The sequence below is a fragment of the Terrapene carolina genome, unplaced genomic scaffold, assembly GCF_002925995.2.
Source record: "Terrapene carolina triunguis isolate 2854851 unplaced genomic scaffold, T_m_triunguis-2.0 Scaffold21, whole genome shotgun sequence".
Classification (NCBI taxonomy): domain Eukaryota; kingdom Metazoa; phylum Chordata; order Testudines; family Emydidae; genus Terrapene; species Terrapene triunguis.
In genome coordinates this window covers 35,934,159-35,956,452 of record NW_020664372.1, presented here as the reverse complement: position 1 = coordinate 35,956,452, position 22,294 = coordinate 35,934,159, and the positions used below count along the sequence as shown (strand labels likewise).

The 22,294-nt window shown below is 41.7% G+C and overlaps 1 protein-coding gene across 1 annotated transcript in view; it reads left to right on the top strand.

Moving 5' to 3' along the window:
- Positions 1 to 22,294, top strand: part of SH3RF3 (SH3 domain containing ring finger 3) — a 380,992-nt gene that overhangs the window by 258,137 nt on the left and 100,561 nt on the right. The window contains exons 2-3 of the mRNA XM_024224390.3: positions 3,539 to 3,814; positions 12,762 to 12,857. Coding sequence (XP_024080158.2) covers positions 3,539 to 3,814; positions 12,762 to 12,857 — 372 coding nt within the window. The remainder of the gene's footprint in view (positions 1 to 3,538; positions 3,815 to 12,761; positions 12,858 to 22,294) is intronic.

Sequence of the window (22,294 nt, the reverse complement as noted above, 5' to 3'; positions counted from 1 at the left end):
GCCAGGATACAATCCAGTTTCCTTTCCCTTAACTCTATTGGCATTGCACTTCTATCATAATGAAAAAGTAGTTAAAAAAAAAAATTGGCCAGAGAAGTAAGGAATCTGATCTGAGCCTGGGTACCACCATCTTCACGCAATCACTTTTCTGAGCATAGTCATGCTATAACTGGATCCGTAATGGTTCGTGTGTAGTGAATACTTGACAAGGCGTTTATTTTATATTTGAGAAATTGTCTTCCATAGGCAGAGTACTAGAGTCATAAATCTTACTTTCTCTCTTGTCTCAGTGCTACTATCAGAGTCTATAACCTTCTCTTCAGCAAAGCATGGGATTGTTTTTCTAGAATGAAATAGGCGACACTATACATGCAGTGCCCCAGTATATAACACCAGCAAGTTCTTTAATCTTTAAAATGCTTAGATGGGCAGGGCCTCAGTGTTACTGGACGTCGCCATAGCAGCAGAGATAAGTGTGTCAGGAACAGTATGACTAACTCACCATAGGATGATGCCATAGAATAAGCCGTTCTTGGGAGATTGGGTTTTATAGCAGTGTTATGTGGCCATTAACTTTTCTGTTTTCTGATATTATGTTTTTCATTATGTTTGAAAGCTTTCTTCCATTCTGTTTGTCTTGGACAACGGGTTAGGGAGATGTCACCTAGAACCAAAAAAGTGTGGGAAATTTGCAATGATACATTTGATAGTTTGTGTTATGAGGCAGTGAAATTAAATCCCTACCCATACAACAGGGATAGTGCTACAGTATGTGCGATTGGCTCCATCACTATAATTCAGACAGTGGAATCCATTACACACACGTTCCAAAATCAAGACAACACCTAAGTGCCTAATCACTTTGCAAATAAAATAATGAAATTAATATTGGTGTACGGAGATGACTATGGGATCTGACTTTTGATACGAGTACAATATATGAATGATGTAGTGTTCATGAAAAATCGCTTCCTACTTTGTCCAGAATATAGACGTTCCATACGGAGGTGTGGTGCACTATAAATTACAGGCAGATGTTCTTGCTCAGCCCACAGAGAGATTTGATTGTAAGAACATAGGAACTGCCTTACCAGAACAGACCAATGGTACATCTAATTCAGTATCCTGTGTCTAAAAGTGGGCTGTGCCAGGTGCTTCAGAGGAAGGCATAAAAGCTCCATAGTGCATCTATTGTTCCTGTACTATAACTTGGGGAGGAATTTCTTCTTGATCATCCCACCCCCTCACATTGGAAGCATCATAATTAATAGCTCTTGCAATTTTACCCTAGCTAGTGTAACTGCAGATGCTATTCTTATTCCTATAAACATCTACCGGGGTAGGGAACCTATGGCACGGGTGCTGAAGGCGGCACGTGAGCTGATTTTCAGTGGCACTCACACTGCCCGGGTCCTGGCCACCGGTCCGGGAGGCTCTGCATTTTAATTTAATTTTAAAAAAAGCTTCTTAAACATTTAAAAAATCTTATTTACTTTACATACAACAATAGTTTAGTTATATATTATAGACTTATAGAAAGAGACCTTCTAAAAACGTTAAAATGTATTACTGGCACGCGAAACCTTAAATTAGAGTGAATAAATGAGGACTCGGCACACCACTTCTGTAAAGGTTGCTGACCCCTAATCTAATCCTTTATTCAGAAAAAAACACCACCGAGAAGTCAAGGAATCATTAACATCCTGTAAAATGTCTGAGTTTTTAAAATACGTTGCTTTTTGTACCCTTCCCACCAGTCACCTGTCCTAGCTGACAGCCACTGTAAAGAAAGGGGAAAAAAAACAATATCCATGCATACACAAACCATACAAAATCCTGTAACATTTATAAATAATTTATAAATAAACTAGTAACAACCATAATGTCACTACATTGTGGAACAAAGGGCCAAATCATTCCTAAAAGGTACTGACCCACATTGATGGTAGGAAAGCAATTTTTCACCACCCCCGCAGGAGCTGTGCGAAGGATTTGCATACTCCCTCATGGGGCTGCGAGGCATGCAGAGGAATCATAGAATGTCAGGGTTGGAAGGGACCTCAGGAGGTCATCTAGTCCAGCCCCCTGCCTTCACTAGCAGGACCAAGTGCTGATTTGGCCCCAGATCCCTCAGTGGTCCCCTCAAGGATTGAACTCACAACCCTGGGTTTAGTAGGCCAATGCTCAAACCACTGAGCTATCCGTCCCCCCATGCACCCTTTAGGATGGTGAAGCATTTCGATTCTTGCACAGCTTGCCAGCTATGCTGGCGAGTGAGAGGGCAATGGGGTACATTGCCATGCCCCCTGTAGGGTGTGTCTTACCCCAAAGGGACCCAAGGGAAAGGCTCCTTGCACCTCCCTCTGCCCCATGAACTCTCAAAAGGACCAGGCATGATTTGGCCCAAATGGAAATTGGGAGCTGGGTAACCTCCTTAAATTATTTGCTGAACTTCCCTCTGTTCTATTCTTGTCTATTCAGTTACAACTTCCGAAATCATCGACAACAGGCTGAGGGTAATGAGTAAGCAATTGCCTTCATTACAGACTCAATTCTCATCCTATTTAAGTCTATAGGAATTTTTCCATGAACTTCAGTAGGCGCGGGAGCAGGCCCTAGCAGAGTACAGCTCCCTCTTGGATCATTTCTATTATATAGAATTGGAGTTGGCACTTACCTATCTATATAGAGAGAAATATTAGAGAGAGAGTGGCAACTCTGAGCCACAAGATCTCTAAAGTGTTTTGGGAAACAGTCTGAAAAATGTTATAGTTCTGTAAGTTATAGTGAAGGTTGCATATCAGTTATGAGGGGATGAACCTAATACATTCTTCCTATTCTAAAAATATTTTCCCTACTGACACTAACTCAGAGACAGCAGAATCTTTAAACTTAAAATTATGTATGTACATACAGTAGTCCTTAGTGAATACCATGCAATTTGAGCAGTTTGAAAGGATTAAGAGGATTTGGTTATAAAACACAAACGCTATTACAATTTGGACTTGTTCTAACAAACTAAGTCAAAAAGTTTCAATTTAATATCTTTAAATTCATAATTTGTAAGCTACTGAACCAATTTCCTTCAAACTTGATTTGTTTTGTAGATCTCATTTTGACTTAAAAATCAAACCAAGCCTGAAGACTGTATGTACAGTATTTATCTTATTGCATGTATACTTTTATAAGAAATTCCAGTTTATGCATTATATAGTGTATGAATTAGCAAATAAATATAATTAATCATATAATTAAATAGTAGTTTGCAGCCTAAGTACAATGCATCAGCGTTATAGTGAACTTTCACCTTAACTCTGCCATTTCCTGACATTTAAGTGTTTCATTTGTCAACATTAATATTGTACTAATGTTGATTTTTTGCATGAAATTTAGACTATGTTGTATTGCAATAAATTGGAGTCACCATGGTAGATCTGTTGCTGATAATCATTTAGCTACTAGTAGTTGGGAAATTTAAGGAAGAGTTGGTGCATATTATAAGTTCATTTAAAATTATTGTCTGTTGTGTTTTCTTCAGAGTATTTCTCAACTGCCCTATGGTAAAGCTCTCTACACCTATGAGGGGAAAGAACCTGGTGACCTCAAGTTTACCAAAGGGGACATTATCATACTACGCCGAAAGGTGGATGAGAATTGGTATCATGGAGAGCTCAATGGAAACCATGGCTTCTTTCCAGCCAGCTACATCCAGTGTATCAAGCCCCTTCCACAAGCTCCGCCTCAGGGCAAAGCACTTTACGATTTTGAAATAAAGGATAAAGACCAAGACAAGGACTGTTTAACCTTCACCAAGGTAAAGTAAAAAGCAATTTCTCGTTTCCTTACTCACTACCAGTGGGTGTAGTTCAAGATGTGTTTGTTTTGCTGCATCTGGCAGTCTGCTCCATTATGAGTAAAATACTCTGCCATGTACCAGCACTTGATAACTTAGAACATCTTTTTATTTAAGATGGAATTTTAAGAGATTTCATTTCAAATGGATACAGTAGTTTTAATAACCCTGCACTTCCTCATGTACAGTAGTTTTGCTAAAATGCTGTAATTTTGGCAGAGCTAGGTTCAGGAGCAAAAGGGACCCTTTCTTTCTTTCTTTCTTTGACCAGTGACGTTCTCGTGCATGATAGTTAAGGGCCATGAGCTCAGATACATAGAAAGGAGAGGTGAATTTCCAAATTAATTGGGAGCCCAATCATGGTAGATACTCAGGGACATCAACTTCTTCTGACTTCTAAATGCTCCTTCCTACTGAGGCAGAGCTCACTCAGGTGAGATACTGCCCACCCTCTTAACTACCACCAAAGGCAGGGAGGTCTGCAGGAGTTGAGGGCACAATGGATATGTCTACACTGCAATTAAAAATCTGTGGCTGACCCAGGCCAGCTGACTGGGGTTAAAGGGCTGTTTAATTGCTTGATAGACGTTCAGACTTGGGCTGGAGATCAGGCTCAAGGGCTCTGTGAGTTGGGAGGTCCCAGAGCGTGGGCTGCAGCCCAAGCCCGAACATCTACGCTGTAATTAAACAGTCCTTTAGCCTGGGCCCCACGAGCCTGAGCCAGCTGTAACAGGCCAGCCAGGATGTCTAATTGCAGTGTAGACATATCCTTAGCAGCCAATGGAAGCCCTTAGAAGTCAAGCCCTCATTTTGGAATGACATTTGTGCCAAGCCTATCTCATCTTCTGTCCACAGGATAGTGCACTGATATTACGCATGTGAGAAGTGTGGTTTTTTAAAAAAAAGGCAAAGTCTACAACTGGAGCTGGTCAAAAAATTTCCATCAGAAAATGTCATTTCAATTACAGTAACTCTTCACTTAACGTTGTATTTATGTTCCTGAAAAATGCTGCTTTAAGTGAAACGATGTTAAGCAAATCCAATTTCCCCATAAGAATTAATGTAAATAGGGGAGGTTAGGTTCCAGGGGGGAAATTTTCACCAGACAAAAGACATTATATACATATACAGTATAAGTTTTAAATAATTTTAAACAAACAGTTTAATACTGTACTCACCAATGATGATTGTGAAGCTTGGTTGAGGCAGGGGCGTAGCGGGGTTGGGGCGTGGTGGCTTGCCCCACTCCGCCCGCCTGGCATTCCAGCCAGGGATCAGGGTCAGGGTGCGGGGGCTTGCCCCATTCTGCCCAACCGGCATTCCTGCCGGGGAGCAGGGTTGGAGGCTTACCCGCTCCCCGGCTGAAATGTCGGGCGGGCAGAGCGGGGCGAGCCAAACAACCTTATAATGGAACATTGTGCGACTTTAAACGAGTATGTTCTCTAATAGATCAGCAACCTAATAACGAAACAATGTTAACCGGGATGACTTTAAGTGAGGAGTTACTGTAAAGGGAAATATTCTGTGGGAACGTGTCCATTTCAACTAAATTTTGTTTTGAAAAAAAATTGAAATGAACTGTTTTGATAAAATCCGTATTGGAATGAAACATTTGTTTTTCAGTTTGAGACGTCTTTTATATTTGTTACTTTATTTTGTATTATATTTGATATTGTATTTTAAAATTTATTTTATGTTACATTTTTTTCATGTATTATACTTTTATAATATACCAATTGCCAAAGCATTTGCCAGTTATGACACCAATCACCAATTTTATATTGTATTAATTGTGATACTATATTATGATTGTAAAAATATTATTAAATGCTAATTTTACAATAATATAAAACAATTAAAAAAACCTAAATTAAGTGAGCAATTTAGGCAACTTTATTAGCTTGACAAATGGCTATTGCCTCTTCTACTAAAGCACTCAGGAGCTTTTAGTTCCTTGTTCCGTTCTGTATACTTGATGCTCTATAGAACGTGATCTCTTGATGACTGCTTTAATGCTCCTTATAAAATCTTCTCAGATAAATGAACAGGTCCTAGTCCCCTGTAATACTCCTTCACAATCTTGAGTGTCCAGTGTCATTTACACATGCAATTTTTTTCTCCTGAATAAGTTTATAACTGCGTTCTCAATCATCATGTTGCCATCTCCCTTCATTCTTTTACTCTTTACCTGTAGCTGCTTTGTTTTGTCTAAGGAATTTCCTTTCTACCACTGTTTTATCCTTTAGATTCTTCACCTTGTAATTATTTTTATGTCTTGTCTATTGTTCTCTCTGACAATGAATAATCTATTTTTCATCTCAGGACTTCGCTCTTATCTTCATTTCATCAGCTTTTTCAATGCTAATTTTAACTTTCACCTTGCTGATGAAACTTCCTGTTTAGTCAGTTTTTAGAGCCTATGTGGCTATCCTCTCTTCATGGTATGAGCACCGCCTTGCCATAGATAGGATTTTAGAGGACAAGGTGGGTGAGGTAACATCTTTTATTGAACTAACTTCTGACATTTGGAGTTGTATGTAGTGGTCAGAGGGTTATAGATGGCAAGACCTTTGGGGATGATGTTTCGTTTCTTGTATTTGCTCAAGAAGTAAATGTTGCTGTTAAGTTTTGCTTCCTTTTTCATGCTGTGGAGTTTCCATTTCAGGTGGCAAAATTCAATATCTTCCATTGTTGTATGCTGCAGTGTTGTTGTAGCCGTGTCATTCCCAGGATATTAGAGACAGACAAAGTGGGTGAGAAGTTGGTCCAATATCCTGGGACCAACATGGCTACAACAACAGTGCATAGATATGATTTGTCAGTCAGGGAATCTTAGCCTTGTTCTTCATTTCACCATTTGTGATTCTCTGTTTGCGTTCTGGAGATCCTGGATCTGATTCCGACCTCATTTACACGGTTATCTTTCCGCTTAAGTCAATGGAGTTACACCAGCACATAACTAGTGTAAACAAGATCAGAGTCAGACCCCATGTTTCTGACAAAAAAGATGTTTGTAACCATCAGACTCATTTAAACTGCCAAGGGATGTTTAGAGTTAGGTTTCTCTAGTAAATGTAAAAGGAGGAATAATCCTGTATTGGCAGGGAAGTGGACTTAGGGCTTGTCTTCACTACCACGTTACACTGGCACTGCTGCATCGATGCAGCTGCGCCAAGGTAGCGCGTCTGGTGAAGACACGCTATATCGACAGGAGAGCACTCTCCCGTCAATGTCATTACTCCACCTCAACGAGAGGCAGAAGCTATGTCAGTGAGAGATCATCTCCCTTCGGCATAGCACGGTGTAGACACCGCTTTAAGTCGATGTAACTTACGTTGTTTAGGGGGGTGTTTTTTTCACATCCCTGAGCAACGTAAGTTACATCGACTTTAGCAGTAGTGTACACGAGCCTTTAGGCAAACCAAATACAGGTCTTTTCCATTTCACTGCATTTTATTATTCTTTCATTGGACTTCATGATACTGTCAGTATCTTAAGCCACAGAAAAACAGCATCTGGTTTCTTCTTTCCTGTTTGTGGTGGCACAGTCATAAAGTCTGTTGGAGTAGCTAAGGAGAACAAAGTAGGAGTATTTGGTTTCCTTCTCACTGACCCCTCCCAAATTTACAATGCCTGCTCCTCCCTCCTACTCTAAATATTAAATACAATTAAATGAATGTATGTCCGTCTCTGATCTTTGTCAGTAACCCCACTGTTAGAGAGGGGACCGTGATGTCCCCTGTGACCTTCCCAGACCCAGCTCTCCAGACTACCCTACAATTAAAAGGACAGGAATAAATCAATTTTAATAATGTTTTATGTCTGGGCCAAATTATACCCACCGTGGCATGGGTGTAAAAGGTGGGAAGAGATGATGAACCTGTCCTTCCCTATTGGGCTCGCTGCATAATGACCAAACATAATGACCAGTTCTTTCATTCCCTGAGTGCATGGACTACTCTCTTCTAGCCACCTACAAGACCCCACCCCCTTTTCTGAAGGGGTCAGCAGAGTTAACTGAGCACAGAGAAAGGAACATGCTGGACCAGCCTAACAGACGGTGCCATTGGTGCACTCCCCATTGCGTACTGAGGTGCTCGTGGAAGGATTTTATTAGCAATTTATGCAGAAGCAGTTGGGTAGCTCTTTATAGGGCCCAGTGCCAACCTCATACTAGTTTTACACCAGTTTAACTCCATTGAGTTCAAAAGTGTTGCCGCTTATTTATACCAGTGTGAGATCAAAATCTAGCCCACAGAATCGCACCACATCTCTTTCATTGTTTCTTGCACAGTATCTCAAGATCCAGTCTAGTACTGTTTTTATTTAACCTACTTCCCCTCCACCCCCATACACACAGTCACATCAGGGCTAGGCTTTGTGCCAACAATAGGGTTACCATCTGTCTGTATTTCCCCGGACATGTCCGGCTTTTGCGTCTTTAAATAGCCATCCGGGAGGAATTGGTAACAAGGTTAAAAGGTCCGGGATTTTCCCCCCTCTCCTCCCTCCCTTCCATGCAGAGTGCGGCGCGGCTGATTGGGCGGCTGGGCCTGATTGCGCCGCTCCCATTGGCCTCCAGCAGCCAGAGCCCCTCCCTTGCTCCCCCCCGCTGCCTGCAGCCCGGTGCAAAGACACAAACAGCCCCACCGGCAGCGTGTTTTGCCTACACGTGGAGCCAGCATCTGACCGGCATGGGCATGGTAAGGGGAGTCCCGGGGGACAGTCAGGGAGCAGGGGGCGGGTTGGATGGGCCTGTCTGGGGGTGGGGGTGTGAATATGGGGTGGGGCGGGGGCGGGGCTAGGGCAGGGCTCCCCTCCCCCAGTGTCCTCTTTTTTGATTGTGGAAATATGGTAACCCTAGCCAACAAGGAACTAGATTCCGATTTCAGTTACACTAGTGTAAACCTGGAGTCATCCACTTACTTTAGGAGAGTTACTTCAGATTTACACTGAGATCAGAATTTAGTCCAAAGTTTCATTCCTGTGCTGGCTCACCCTCTGTATGTTGCCATGCCACTTTAAGAAAGTACTCCAGGGGCAAATATATTTTAAAACTATAAAGATAAAAGCCATTTCCTGTGTTCTATTGTAGTGGGGGGTTTTTTTTTTTAAATCACAGTGGTCACTTTCATTATTTCTTTCATCTTCCCAGGTGCTCACTCCCAGCCCACAGCAGTGTTTAAAAATTTCTGTGGCAATCTTACCAAGAGCTATCACTTTCAATACCGGTTCATTGCTACAGAGTGACATCCCAGCCCCTTAACATTTCAATTCAAGTGGCGTTTCCATTTCTGTGGTGCTGTCACTGTAGTATGTTGCTATTGGGACTTCCTTGCCAGCTGGCATGTGTAGATGGTAGGCACAGCAGAGTAGTACGTTGTGCCATTCGGTCATCACTGAAATCTTTCCAGTTGTCTAACTCCAATAGAGTTATCTCCATGGAACAGCAAATGAATCTGCTTTGTATTGGTGCATTAATAGCAGTAAATGACTCTATTAAATATCAGGCCACAAATTGTGATTGTCATTGGAGACACAATTTTGTGCTATTTTCTCACAAAAGGGTTGAATTTTCAGCAAGCTAAATTGGTTTAAAATGATTTATATTTGATTTTCATTCTGACAAAGTTTATGAAATGGGATTGCAGGTCTTACAATGCTGTGGACAAGGCTGTCAGGTAGTGACTAATACAGAGGCATTTAGCTGACAAGAAACAAAACAAACAAAAAAAAGAAAAGAAAAAAGAAAAGAAAAGAAAAGAAAGGCCATATGGTGTCACTGTGGAAATTACAGTAGATTCAGTCAGCTTTTGAAATAACAATTTTTAGACTTGTATTCATTTGTGCTGCCTGGAAATCAATTTAGTGCATGTATAATAGTAGAGTGCAGAAGATTGAATGGCACTCACAAGAGAGCTGTAGACTTTTTGCGGTTCATGGTCCTGTTGGGAACCTTTCTAGGTGTCAATGGGCAGCACTGTAATACAACTAATTTAAGGCAGCAAAATATTAGACATTGAAATCTTTGCCTGTTCAAAACATAAGAAGAATGCTGCTAGCTGTCAAATGCCATGAAACTTTCTATAAATAAAGAACTTTAACTGACACTTTAGGATTTGTTGCGATCCATGGAATTTCTCAATAACATGCTCAAGGAAATACTATGAGCTGATTTTCAAAGGTTGCACCATGCTTTCCTACAAAAATGGGCAGTATGAGTGCCGTTGGATCCCAACATGCGCAATTACCTCATTCGCTCATACACACACAGATTTGGCAGCTGCAGTGCAAACCCAATTTAGGCATCAGTCAGTCTTTGAAAATTTGGCCATAAAGGTATATAAATCTCCTTGGAAGTATAAAGTCATCACAATTTAGGTTTTATCAAAAGTCTTTGTAGCAGGAATCAAATATAATTTAAAATGTAAGAGTATTTATGGCAGGGATCTTGAAACAATCTATTCTTTTAGTTGCCTGGTTTTACCTTCCTGATCTATAGATTCTTTGATGGGGTGCTCTGCTCACTGCTAGGATGAATCATAGAATCATAGAATATCAGGTTGGAAGGGACCTCAGGAGGTCATCTAGTCCAACCCCCTGCTCAAAGCAGGACCAATTCCCAACTAAATCATCCCAGCCAGGGCTTTGTCAAGCTGGGCCTTAAAAACCTCCAAGGAAGGAGACTCCACCACCTCCCTAGGTAATGCATTCCAGTGCTTCACCACCCTCCTAGTGAAATAGTGTTTCCTAATATCCAACCTAGACCTCCCCCACTGCAACTTGAGACCATTGCTCCTTGTTCTGTCATCTGCCACCACTGAGAACAGCTGAGCTCCATCCTCTTTGGAACCCCCCTTCAGGTAGTTGAAGGCTGCTATCAAATCCCCCCTCATTCTTCTCTTCTGGAGACTAAACAATCCCAGTTCCCTCAGCCTCTCCTCATAAGTCATGCGCTCCAGACCCCTAATCATTTTTGTTGCCCTCCGCTGGACTCTTTCCAATTTTTCCACATCCTTCTTGTAGTGTGGGGCCCAAAACTGGACACAGTACTCCAGATGAGGCCTCACCAATGTCGAATAAAGGGGAACGATCACGTTCCTCGATCTGCTGGCAATGCCCCTACTTATACAGCCCAAAATGCCGTTAGCCTTCTTGGCTAAGAGCACACTGTTGACTCATATCCAGCTTCTCGTCCACTGTGACCCCTAGGTCCTTTTCTGCAGAACTGCTACCTAGCCATTCGGTCCCTAGTCTGTAGCAGTGCATGGGATTCTTCCGTCCTAAGTGCAGGACTCTGCACTTGTCCTCGTTGAACCTCATCAGGTTTTTTTTGGCCCAATCCTCTAATTTGTCTAGGTCCCTCTGTATCTGATCCCTACCCTCTAGTGTATCTACCATGCCTCCCAGTTTAGTGTCATCTGCAAACTTGCTGAGAGTGCAGTCCACACCATCCTCCAGATCATTAATAAAGATATTAAACAAAACTGGTCCCAGGACCGACCCTTGGGGCACTCTGCTTGAAACCGGCTGCCAACTAGACATGGAGCCATTGATCACTACCAGTTGAGCCCGACGATCTAGCCAGCTTTCTATCCACCTTACAGTCCATTCATCCAGCCCATACTTCTTTAACTTGGCGGCAAGAATACTGTGGGAGACCGTATCAAAAGCTTTGCTAAAGTCAAGGAATAACACATCCACTGCTTTCCCCTCATCCACAGAGCCAGTTATCTCATCATAGAAGGCAATTAGGTTAGTCAGGCACGACTTCCCCTTGGTGAATCCATGCTGACTGTTCCTGATCACTTTCCTCTCCTCTAAGTGTTTCATAATTGATTCCTTGAGGACCTGCTCCATGATTTTTCCAGGGACTGAGGTGAGGCTGACTGGCCTGTAGTTCCCCGGATCCTCCTTCTTCCCTTTTTTAAAGATGGGCACTACATTAGCCTTTTTCCAGTCATCCGGGACCTCCCCCGATCGCCATGAGTTTTCAAAAATAATGGCTAATGGCTCTGCAATCTCATCCGCCAACTCCTTTAGCACCCTCGGATGAAACATAGATGCAACCACACACGGTAGTCGCTGTTACAAAGTGAATTGCCATTGGTAACCACACCGTTACTACAGTTATTTCCTGTTCAAAGTGTAGGGTAAAACTGTTTTTTATGCCTACAAGACAGCAGTATGATTCAACAAGTACAGCATTGGACTGAGAGTCAGAAAACCTGGGTTCTAGTCCTTGTGCTGCCGACTTCCTGCATGCCTTTGGGCAAGTCACTTAATATGTCTGTGCCTCTGTCCACCCTTTGTCTGTCTTGTCTGTTTAGAATGTAAGCTCTTTGGAACAAAGACTACCTCTCACTACGGATATGTCTACACTTGAAGCTGGAGATGTAGATCCCAGCTTGAGGAAACATAACTGTGCTAGCTCTGATTGAGTTAGCACACACAAAATTGGAGTGTAGCAGGGGCAGCATGAGCTGCCGCTAGTACATACCTATCCGAGATGCTAGGGATGGACTCACGAGATCTAGCTTCTCCCGCTGCTTGCACTGTCATTGATACACTCAATTACGAGTGCACTAGCTTGATCAGAGTTAGCACAGTTATGTCTCTTTGAGATGGAATTTACACTTTTGGCTCCAAGTGTAGAGGGTTTGTGCAGTGCCTGGCACAATTATCTTAGTTGGGTCTTCTAGTTGCTACTGTAATATAGATAGTAATAACGTTACTGGCAAATGCTGACTTTTTCATGCCAATCACTGTACAGCATGCAGGCAGTTACAGGCTGAAGAAATCTTACATATTAATTAGATAATGAATCTAGGGTTATCATAAAGCATTTTCCTCTTTCCATATAAAATCTAACTTTCTATTGTGTGTGGTTCTATTTCTCTGAATTTAGGATGAAATTTTGACTGTTATCAGACGAGTAGATGATAACTGGGCAGAAGGAATGCTGGGAGATAAAATTGGAATTTTCCCTATCCTCTATGTTGAGGTAAGCTCACAATTGTTTGTGCATGCTTTCTGTCGTTTTTGTTGTTTATTTAAACACACAGCAGGTCAGAATAACCTTGGCGTTCCTGAAAAGAGGACAAACTATTTTGGAATGGCTGAGAAGAGAAACTGTTTATGGTGTTTTGATATAAGCCACCCAATGAATTTACTCTTATCCTGGTCAATTTAATTTAACCCAGCTGACAGGATGTACGCCTGTGAATTGTCAATGGCTTCCAGTCAAGAGGTTTTGGTTTAATCTCAGTGATACATATGGAAAATAGGAGAGGGTAATCGCAATACAAAATTTACTATGCAGCCTGATTTGCAGTCACCTTAGAAGAAGAAAGTGCTGATAACTGCTCTATCCATCTCTCTGCATTCCATTTTCCATGATGTTCCCTGTTTATATTCTCTGCAAACTATTTGGGGCCCTGTTTGTAATAAGAAAGCAAGATAGAAACAATTGAAGTTAGGGTCAGCTGTGTTTGAAAGCATAGCCCTTCACGGGGGACACTACAGATGTTCCCTGCTCTAGTGGGAGCTCTGGTAGCATGACCCTTTGCTACCCTCTCAGGGGATACACTAGGCCCGATCCTTAGCTGATGTATTTCAGAACAGCTCTGTTGATTTCAATGGCATTACAGTGATTTCTGCTAGGTGAGGATCTGGTCCCAGTGCTCCTGTGGAAAACCAGCCAGCCCAGTCACCTTTGGGGCGGTTAGCAGAGCTATCCAGCAGCCAGAGGCGTAGCGAGCGCCCTCCGTACCCTCCGACCGGAGGGGGCCCCACAAGGAAGGGGGCCCCTAAAAGTGGCAAAATAAATACCGCATTCCAGTTTCTGCATTGTAAGGGGCCCCGCCCAGACATATGTTCAGAGGGGGCCACCGTTCGGAGGGGGCCACGTTCTTCGTTGCTACGGCCCTGCCAGCAGCCGTTGTGCCCACAGGAGTATACAGATTACAGACAATGCTAATTTATGCATGGGTATCACAAGTGGGGAGGGGCATATGCTGATCGGGGCTGGCAACAGTCTGGCTCTTAATTTGAAAATATTCCAGACTGGCATGTTGTCTTGGGATCATTATCCCTCAGTATTGCCTGTATGCAACCTGCAACCATGTTTTGATTAAATGTGTTCCATATTTCAGTTGTACTTGAGGTTTCCCTCGGAGGATTCTAGCTCTGTCTCAAGCACTTTTCTTAAGTAGTTTTCATTTCAAAATACCAGTTTGCATCTGTTTTCCTCCTCCTCAACTGGTCAAAGGCATCATGTGGTGCAGAAAGCTTCTGTGCATCACACACTTGAGTGACTTGCCTGTAGTATGCTCTGCTGCAACAGGCCTGGTTTATAAGCACTAGTAGCTTCATATTAATCTATGGGCCTGATTCTGATCGCAGACTTATACTGGTGCAACTCTATTGACTTCAGTGGTGTTACTCTTCATTTATGTACTGGGTACAAAATCAGACCCATTGTGTGTAGCATTAATGTGTTGTCCCCCAGAAACTAGTCCTCCAAATTTCTTAGTTAATTACTTGAGGCAAAACAAAGATAATTAGTGCTGTGTCTGATTATTAACTCCAACATAAATGAATTTTCAGTAAAGCATAAAAATCACATTCCGCACCTGACAAGAACAATAATATTAAAATGAGGATGTGTAGTAGCTGTTGTTGAAAAATTGGCTGCTTGATGGAAGCTAATGCTTAGTGATTCTCTCTGCTCAATGTGTAAGATCCAGTCAGTTTGTTATAATTGACTGCTACAATGGGCTTAGCTCAGCTCTCATCCTTCTCTTACCTCTCCCTCATCCCCTTTCTTGATTGTGTCAAAAACATCGCTGACACAACAAACTGTGATCGATGCTCTTCCGGTTTTTCATTGCTGCGTGATACACCAGTAGTTGACATAGATCCAGTTGTTTCATGTAGGTGCTGACTTCCAGATAACCTGCTGAATGGACAGTAACCAATTTGTCAAATGTTGTGTGAGGAAATACTGGTAGTGATACTACAAAAGAAATGTACATGGAACTGGACACGAAGCAAGATTGTTTTGAATGACATGCCTCAAAGGATGGGGTGTCACTAATCCCGAAGTATGAATGATACTAAAAGGGAATTTGTCTATATGATTCAGCACAGTGCCAGTTAGCCATAGTTTTTGTTATATACTGAGGGCAATATCAGTTAGTTAACCATTCATCTTTAATAAGTTCAGGCAATTTTCCTTTTTCAGTATTCCCAAATAAGTTGGTTATAGTAGTTAACACGTAACTCCCATAAGCAGTACAAATAATTTCTTTACCTTCCTCATTTTCCTTAACTTTTTATTATTTGTTGTGATTAATTTATTAAGTTTTGCTTGTGTTTGAGTAAACAATTTAGCAATGTCATTCATATTGTAAGCAGTGTACCGTTTCTCAATAGCTAGGCCCTGAATGCCATAAATTATGTGTTTTGAAATTGTTTCCGCTGCCTGCTGCTCAAAATAGTTGTTTTTTTTATTTTTATTTTCATATTACCATTGTTCCAAATAGATATTCCAGATTCAAATAATCCTGAAATGTAACCATAATCCCATTTGAAGTCTCCTAGTTCAAAAATTACCAGACTGCAAAATAGTCTTTTGCCCAGCCATTGAGTCTTGCTACCTGTGTATTAGCTCTTTCTCCTTTAAGCATTGCGGCTTCACAATACTGTCTTTTTATCTGTTATATTGGCATGAGGGTGTTAGAGCTGTGCTGGCATGTGTAAAATTGAGGCGACGGAAGAACACAGCATGTCCTGATAGAATTAAACCTGCAGTAATGAAAAATTGAGACAGGAGGGACACCCAGTAATTGGAAGGGCAGATCCCACCAGCACACTCAAGAAGTACAAACTCAAAGCTAGAGTTGTTAAGCAGAAATTCTGAATGCAGCAGCAATACTAGATTTAAACTCCAAAGAAGTAGTGGCTCTGATAAAAGAACCCCATGAATCAGTGACTGAGCTGTATAATTATGTTCCTTATTGCAATAACTGTAACATAGCTATACCGTATTGCAAACCAGCAAATTGCAATTAATAACATGTGAGCCCATTATTGCAATGTGTTTTATTGCATGAGGGGCACTAAATGCTGGGATTAAACAATATAAGGATTTTTTTAAATTAATTCCTTACGGCAGTGGTTCCCAAATTTGTTCTGCCGCTTGTGCAGGGAAAGCCCCTGGCAGGCCGGGCCAGTTTGTTTACCTGCCACGACACAGGTTCGGCCGATCGCGGCTCCCAGTGGCCACGGTTCACCGCTCCAGGCCAATGGGAGCTGCTGGAAGCGGCACGGGCCGAGGGACGTACTGGCGACGGAACAAGTTTGGGAACCACTGCCTTATGGTATCAAAGCAAAGCAGAGTCAAGAGTAACTGGTATTTTGTCCAATATCTGTAGTCAAAAGGATAATAGAAATGGGGGCTACCATTTGGAGCGTTGGGGGTATTCAGGACTCCTCAATATAGATCCAGAGCAGGGGTCAGCAACGTTCGGCAGGCGGTTCGCCAGGGTAAGCACCCTAGCGGGCCGGGCCAGTTTATTTACCTGCTGACGCGGCAGGTTCGGCCGCTCGTGGCCCCCACCGGCCGCGGTTCGCTGTCCCAATGGGGGCGGCGGGAAGCTGCGGCCAGCACATCCCGCGGCCCGCGCCGCTTCCCACCGCCCCCATTGGCCCGCGATCGGCCGAATCTGCCGCATCAGCAGGTAAATAAACTGGCTCGGCCCGCTAGGGTGCTTACCCTGGCGAGCCGCGTGCCGAACGTTGCCGACCCCTGATCCAGAGTATGCTGCGAACACACACAACCCAGAGAAAAAAATCTTGTGAGTAAATGTTTGAAAGAAGTTTGGATCAGAAGAATACATTGAAGAAAATGCATCCAAATAAGACAGCACATTCATTAAAAAAATATAACATTTGTTTGAGAAAACAATGATTTTCCTTATGAAATTACCTTTGCAGAGACCCACTTTTAATTGTCTTATGATTTGCTTCTTGATCTTTAATCCACTGTAAAGCAGTTTAACCTATTCAGGGCTGCAAATATGCTTTAGCCAGTGTTCCAACCATGGTCATAAAACACTGCTCCGCAACCCTCCCATGGTTCCTGTCTTTGTGCCAGCCTTTGTCTTGGACTGCACACCAAATTACTTTACTGAAATCCCTGTAGTTAGTTTATTTGTAGAATATATTTTTGTTTTTATTAAAAATAAATAAATAAAAAGCTGTGTTCAGTTACTTTTAGTACTTAGCATCCAGTCATGGCAGATCCAAAGAACCACTTAGCTCTCCATAAAAGAAGAAAATCTTCTCTCGTAGACCAGCATGTGAATGCTTTAAATTAGGGATTCGGAAACATTTTTCTGATGTGGACCACATCCTAATAATGAGACTTTCTTGTGGACCATCTTCTCTTCCATATGACACCTTCCAGTCCAACATTTCTATGTTTTTGTGTTTCAACTGAGTAGACCACCACTAGTCCAATTTCCAAACTGTGCAGTATCTCTGTACAATATGGCAGCCATAGCAATTACAATTACATGCATAAGCACGTAATATTCAGAAAATGTGTGTGTATTTTTAGGCATGATAAGTATTTTGGCCTTTTCCACAAAAAATGAATTCCACTACATTTCTGTACTGCATTTAATCTTTCCTTCCTATCTCTTTTGTTCCCCTCTCCACCTATATCACAGGGATGACAAGTTAGGGCCCTAAACATCTATTTGTCCTTAATTTTTTTTTTGACCCTTCAGATATGTGGTCTGCATGGCAGCAATTTCTGCTCCATCAAAGAGGAGAGTAAGAAAATTGAGACACAACAACAGCAGATGAGAAGCCACCACCTCCTGGCTTCTTAAAAAGCAATCCCATCCTTTGAGTTTCTGTCTAAGGTAGTGGAAGCTGAATTTCACCTTAGCTAACCATCTATCTTCTATTCTTTTCCCCAAAGCCTTGTAACATGCTAGATATAAAAAGAGCGTTAATTAATGACTTTGAAATACCCTAAGAACCAACCCTTCCAGAAATCACCCTGTTTGCTTATGGCCTTTGAAGGAAAGTCCAAGTGGAAAGCAATCTCTCTCCAGAGAGCATCCAAAAAGATGTTCCAACCAAAAAGATAAAATGCTTCAACCAAGCCTTGCTAATGTTATTTAATGTTAATAAAAAATGAAGGTTTTGAAAGGTAGAAAATGAGCCCATTCAGAAAAACTTCTTTTATTAAAATCCATAAGCCCTGGTGTAAGTAAGTGTAATTTTATTGACTTAAGGGAGTTGCATCCCTTTATACTGAAAGTGAATTTTGCCCTTTCTTTCTCATTTCTTATGTCAGATTTTTACTTGACTTTTGTCTGGCTACATTGCTCGTTTTTCTTTTCGGTTGAAAAGATTTTCTTTGTTCTTCTCATTCTATGGAATATTCCATCAACATACTTCTAAAAACAGGTTACCATGGGAGTGCATTGCGAAGGAATAGTTGCTATGCCTTTCACATGCTGAAGGTGCATTGCTGACAGTAAGAGGGATTTTTGTGGGAATCAGTACTCCTGCTTGTCGTCTCAGAGTATGAAACGATGCAAGGATAAAAACCCTTTGATTTAAGGTAACAGGTTCTTTTAATAATGACTCTCATACAAAAATAAATCAGTTAAATAACATTAGGGCAAAGATGCCAATCATCAAAAATTGGAATATTTGCAATCAAAGGAGAAACAGACTAAAAATCCAAGTACAGTGGGATGTAGTGGGAAGAAATCAGATTGTGCCTTGTTTTGCCTGATTATTGCAGGTTTATGGAACATTTCTATCTTAACTGTGCATTGTCTTCACTGTTTTTGTCCATTTTCTGTCTATCTTTGGTCTATATAAACGTACATGCTGGGTGCCAATTTTTTGTTTTGTTTTATTTTTACAATGTTGCTTAAAAAAAACTCACTGTATCACTACAGCTGAGACCAGTACAACTGAAACGTTATTCCCTCAGCTCTTGGAATGATGCATAACAACCTCTGTTCTTAATGCAGATTGTCATTCTTAACTATGTACTTGTAACTGATCTCTTCTCTTTATTTTATTTATTTTGTTTTGCACAGTAAAAAGACACATATTACAGACTCTTGGCACCCTAGAAATCTATTATAAACACAGTCCATAACAGAGCAGCCAAACCCATTGTAACATTAGGATTTGGGTAATATCCCTTTAAGTAGTTTGTGAGTCCTCTAGTGGCTTTCACTGTCTTTTGTATCAGAATCCTTCCAAAGCCTCAACATGTGTATGTGTGGGGCTTGCATGTTATATGTAGTTAGTAAATACAGTCATATGAGCCCCACTGTGCCAGTTGTTCCTTCATATTATATAAATGTTATGTAAAGAGTAAACAAGATGACATCAACTCAGCACAATGACCATTCCACAAAAGAATCCCCACCTTAATGTCAAAAACTTAATGCGTTAGTACAATCAGTGGTATTGTAAATTTCCACCAATGCCTACAAACAAAATAAAAAGTCATAACACTTATTAAAAAAGTTTACATATGAAACTAATGTGACTCTAAGGGAAAACAAGCTGCCATAGTTAATCTCCTTTCCAATTGCTGTATATTGCAATTCCATATTATATTAGCTGTCACTAATAAAGCATTGGCACTGCTTAGATCAGATGCTAATGTACAGGAAGTCTAGGCAGACTCAGGTACAGTACATCCATTTTGTCCACTGAATTCCTTCCTTGGGTCACGGCTAGTGAATTTATAGTTTTGCAGGGAATGTGGAATCAATATTCAGAGAAATCACCAGGCTTCTGATCTCTGGATTCCAGTGAGAGGGGCAGCATAGGCTCAAAGGCCTGCCACGGTGGCTGAGGGAATTTCTTACAAGAGAAAACTGAGGTTCATATACTCCTACAATGTTTGGAGTGAAAAAACACCTGAGGCCAAACATCTATCCCTTTAGCTTTGTACTTGCTGAAGGGACCCCTAAAAGTATTTTATTTACTGTTAGTTTTTGCCATTAAAATAGGTTTTGAAACACTTCAGTCTTTTCAGCAACTTCACAGGTTTTGGGGTGATATGTCTTAGCATCCCAAAGCCTATCGTATTTCTATGTGCCATTTTCCTTTCAACAATGTACCCGACTTCATGGGGTTTTGAAGTAGATCTAGAGCACATAATCATTATTCTGGTCTCTCCCTAGAGGAGTTGCATTGTAGGGGGCCTTTGTCTTAGCCATTGATCACCTCTGACAGCCAGGTTCTGAAGATTGTTCCAGCAGTTCAAGAGTGTGCATTTATTTTTAGCTATCTCACAATTGTCCACTTTGAACCAATGCCTGAAGGAATCTGCATCAAGAGCAACAAATACTTAATTTGCACAGTACTCAGTTAAAAATAAAAACCTACAAGATTTTTATTTTTTACATGGACATTTTGCTATTTGTCTTTTATTACTGTTGTTCCTGTAAATTGTGTGTCTTAATTAGTTTCACTTATTGAGCTTGCCTTTTTGTGCCCAGGCATTTCTCTACTAGCTCTATAAACTCCAAGAGTGGAAATCAATATAGCAAAATTTAGCCACAGAGAAAAAGTGAATTACTTACCTATAAGACAGTGGTCCTCAGAAGCTAGCATGCTGCATAGAGGCACATCCTGCCACCCACCCAGAGTTACGATAGGTTGGCTAGGCTTATACCTTTTATCAAACAAGGAGCCAATGGCTGAATGCTCTGGTGAAGCGCAGGAACTGCTTCCCCCTAATTGCTTGCTGCTTCAGATTACAGAAGTTTCTAGAACTTTAGAGCACTGTCTGTGCAATGCACAAGAGGCAAGAAGGCCCAAGAGTACAGACCTGTGCTGAAAGCTATTTTCAAACAAAAAATAATTTAAGTGAAATTATTTTTTTTCAGGCTAAAAAAATTAATTAGTTGCACCATAAATAAAAGTTGCTTTAAACAAGCCTCAACTCAAAAAGTACATTTTTAGGTATTGGTGTTGAAGTTAGCGAGACAAGAGAAGGACTAAATCTAACAAATTAACAAAAAGAGAAGGTTGGTACCTATTTGGGAATTTAACCTTCCTCCAGTTTGCCTGTCAGTGAGCATGGGATTCTTGAAAGTTCACCCATTTTATTTTTAGTCTGTCTAATAAAAGGAACCACATCCAAATTCATGGTTTTTATTTGCTTTTTAAATCCCTTGACAACTGGATTAACCCAGTGTCAGTTTGTATGTCCTGTGCCACCATTTGCTCTTGTGAAAATATATAGAAGGCGCTGTCAAAGCCTCATGTTCTGTGCAACAGATTAGACTTAAATGATGAGGCAGGGAACCCAGAATTAAATGGTAAGCCTCCTCTCCCTTACTGTTGTCCCTCAATTTATTATTTATTTTAATTTATTAATTTGTATTGCAACAATGCTAAGCACTGTATAAACAAGGTTAATGACATAAGTCTCAATGTAAGCAAGGTTGCAGAGGTGTCCTGTTATAAATCTGACTTTGTCCCATGTTGGCAGAACTGAACTGCTTCAACAGGAAATGTCATGAGAATGATTTTCATTTATAATAGAATAGTTCTGGAAGTTTGGGACAAATCAGAAAAGGCATGTGTGTGACATCACGGGTCAGACATTGTGGTGGATTTTGTTTTGGCTTGGGAAAGAGCATGCTGGGCAGTGGGCAGCCTAAACTCCTGGGTTATTTTATCCTTTCTCACAAGGAGCGCTGTCCCTGCAAGGCAAGCAGTAACACCCACTGTGTAAGTCCTGCCTGCCAGCAGAGGGGAAAGTGAGTGAGATTTGAGCCAAGCTAGCCTGTTTCCAGCTGGGGCACTCTCTGTGCTACCCCTTCTCCAATCTCTGACACCACAGCAGCAGGAGGGGTTGGAGCAGGGACGGGAAGAAGTGGAGTGAGGGTGTGGCCTTCAGGGAAGGGGAAAAGCCTAGAGGCAAAGCTGGGGGTAGAGCACTCTTGGGGAAAAATAAAAGTCAGCGCCTGTGGATCTAGGGATCCCTCATGGCAATAGCCGGGCTCCTGGAGGAAGGAGGGATTTAAAAAAAAGAATTTTAGAAGTAAAGGTCAGGGCAAAAGGGAGTACTGCTGCACTCTAGGGATGGGACTAGCTTTCTGTGTATAGAATGGTTTCTGATACTAGGGTTGCCAGGTGTCCGTTTTTTTACCAGAACGCCCGGTCAAAAAGAGACCCTGGCGGCTCCGGTCAGCACTGCTGACTGGGCTGTTAAAAGTTCAATCAGCAGTGCAGTAGGGCGAAGGCAGGCTCCCTGCCTGTCGTGGCTCTGAGCGGCTCCCAGAAGCAGCGGCATATCCCCAGGGCCGGTGCTACCATTAAGGCAAACTAGGCGGTTGCCTAGGGCGCCAAGATTTGGGGGCGCCAAAAAGCGGT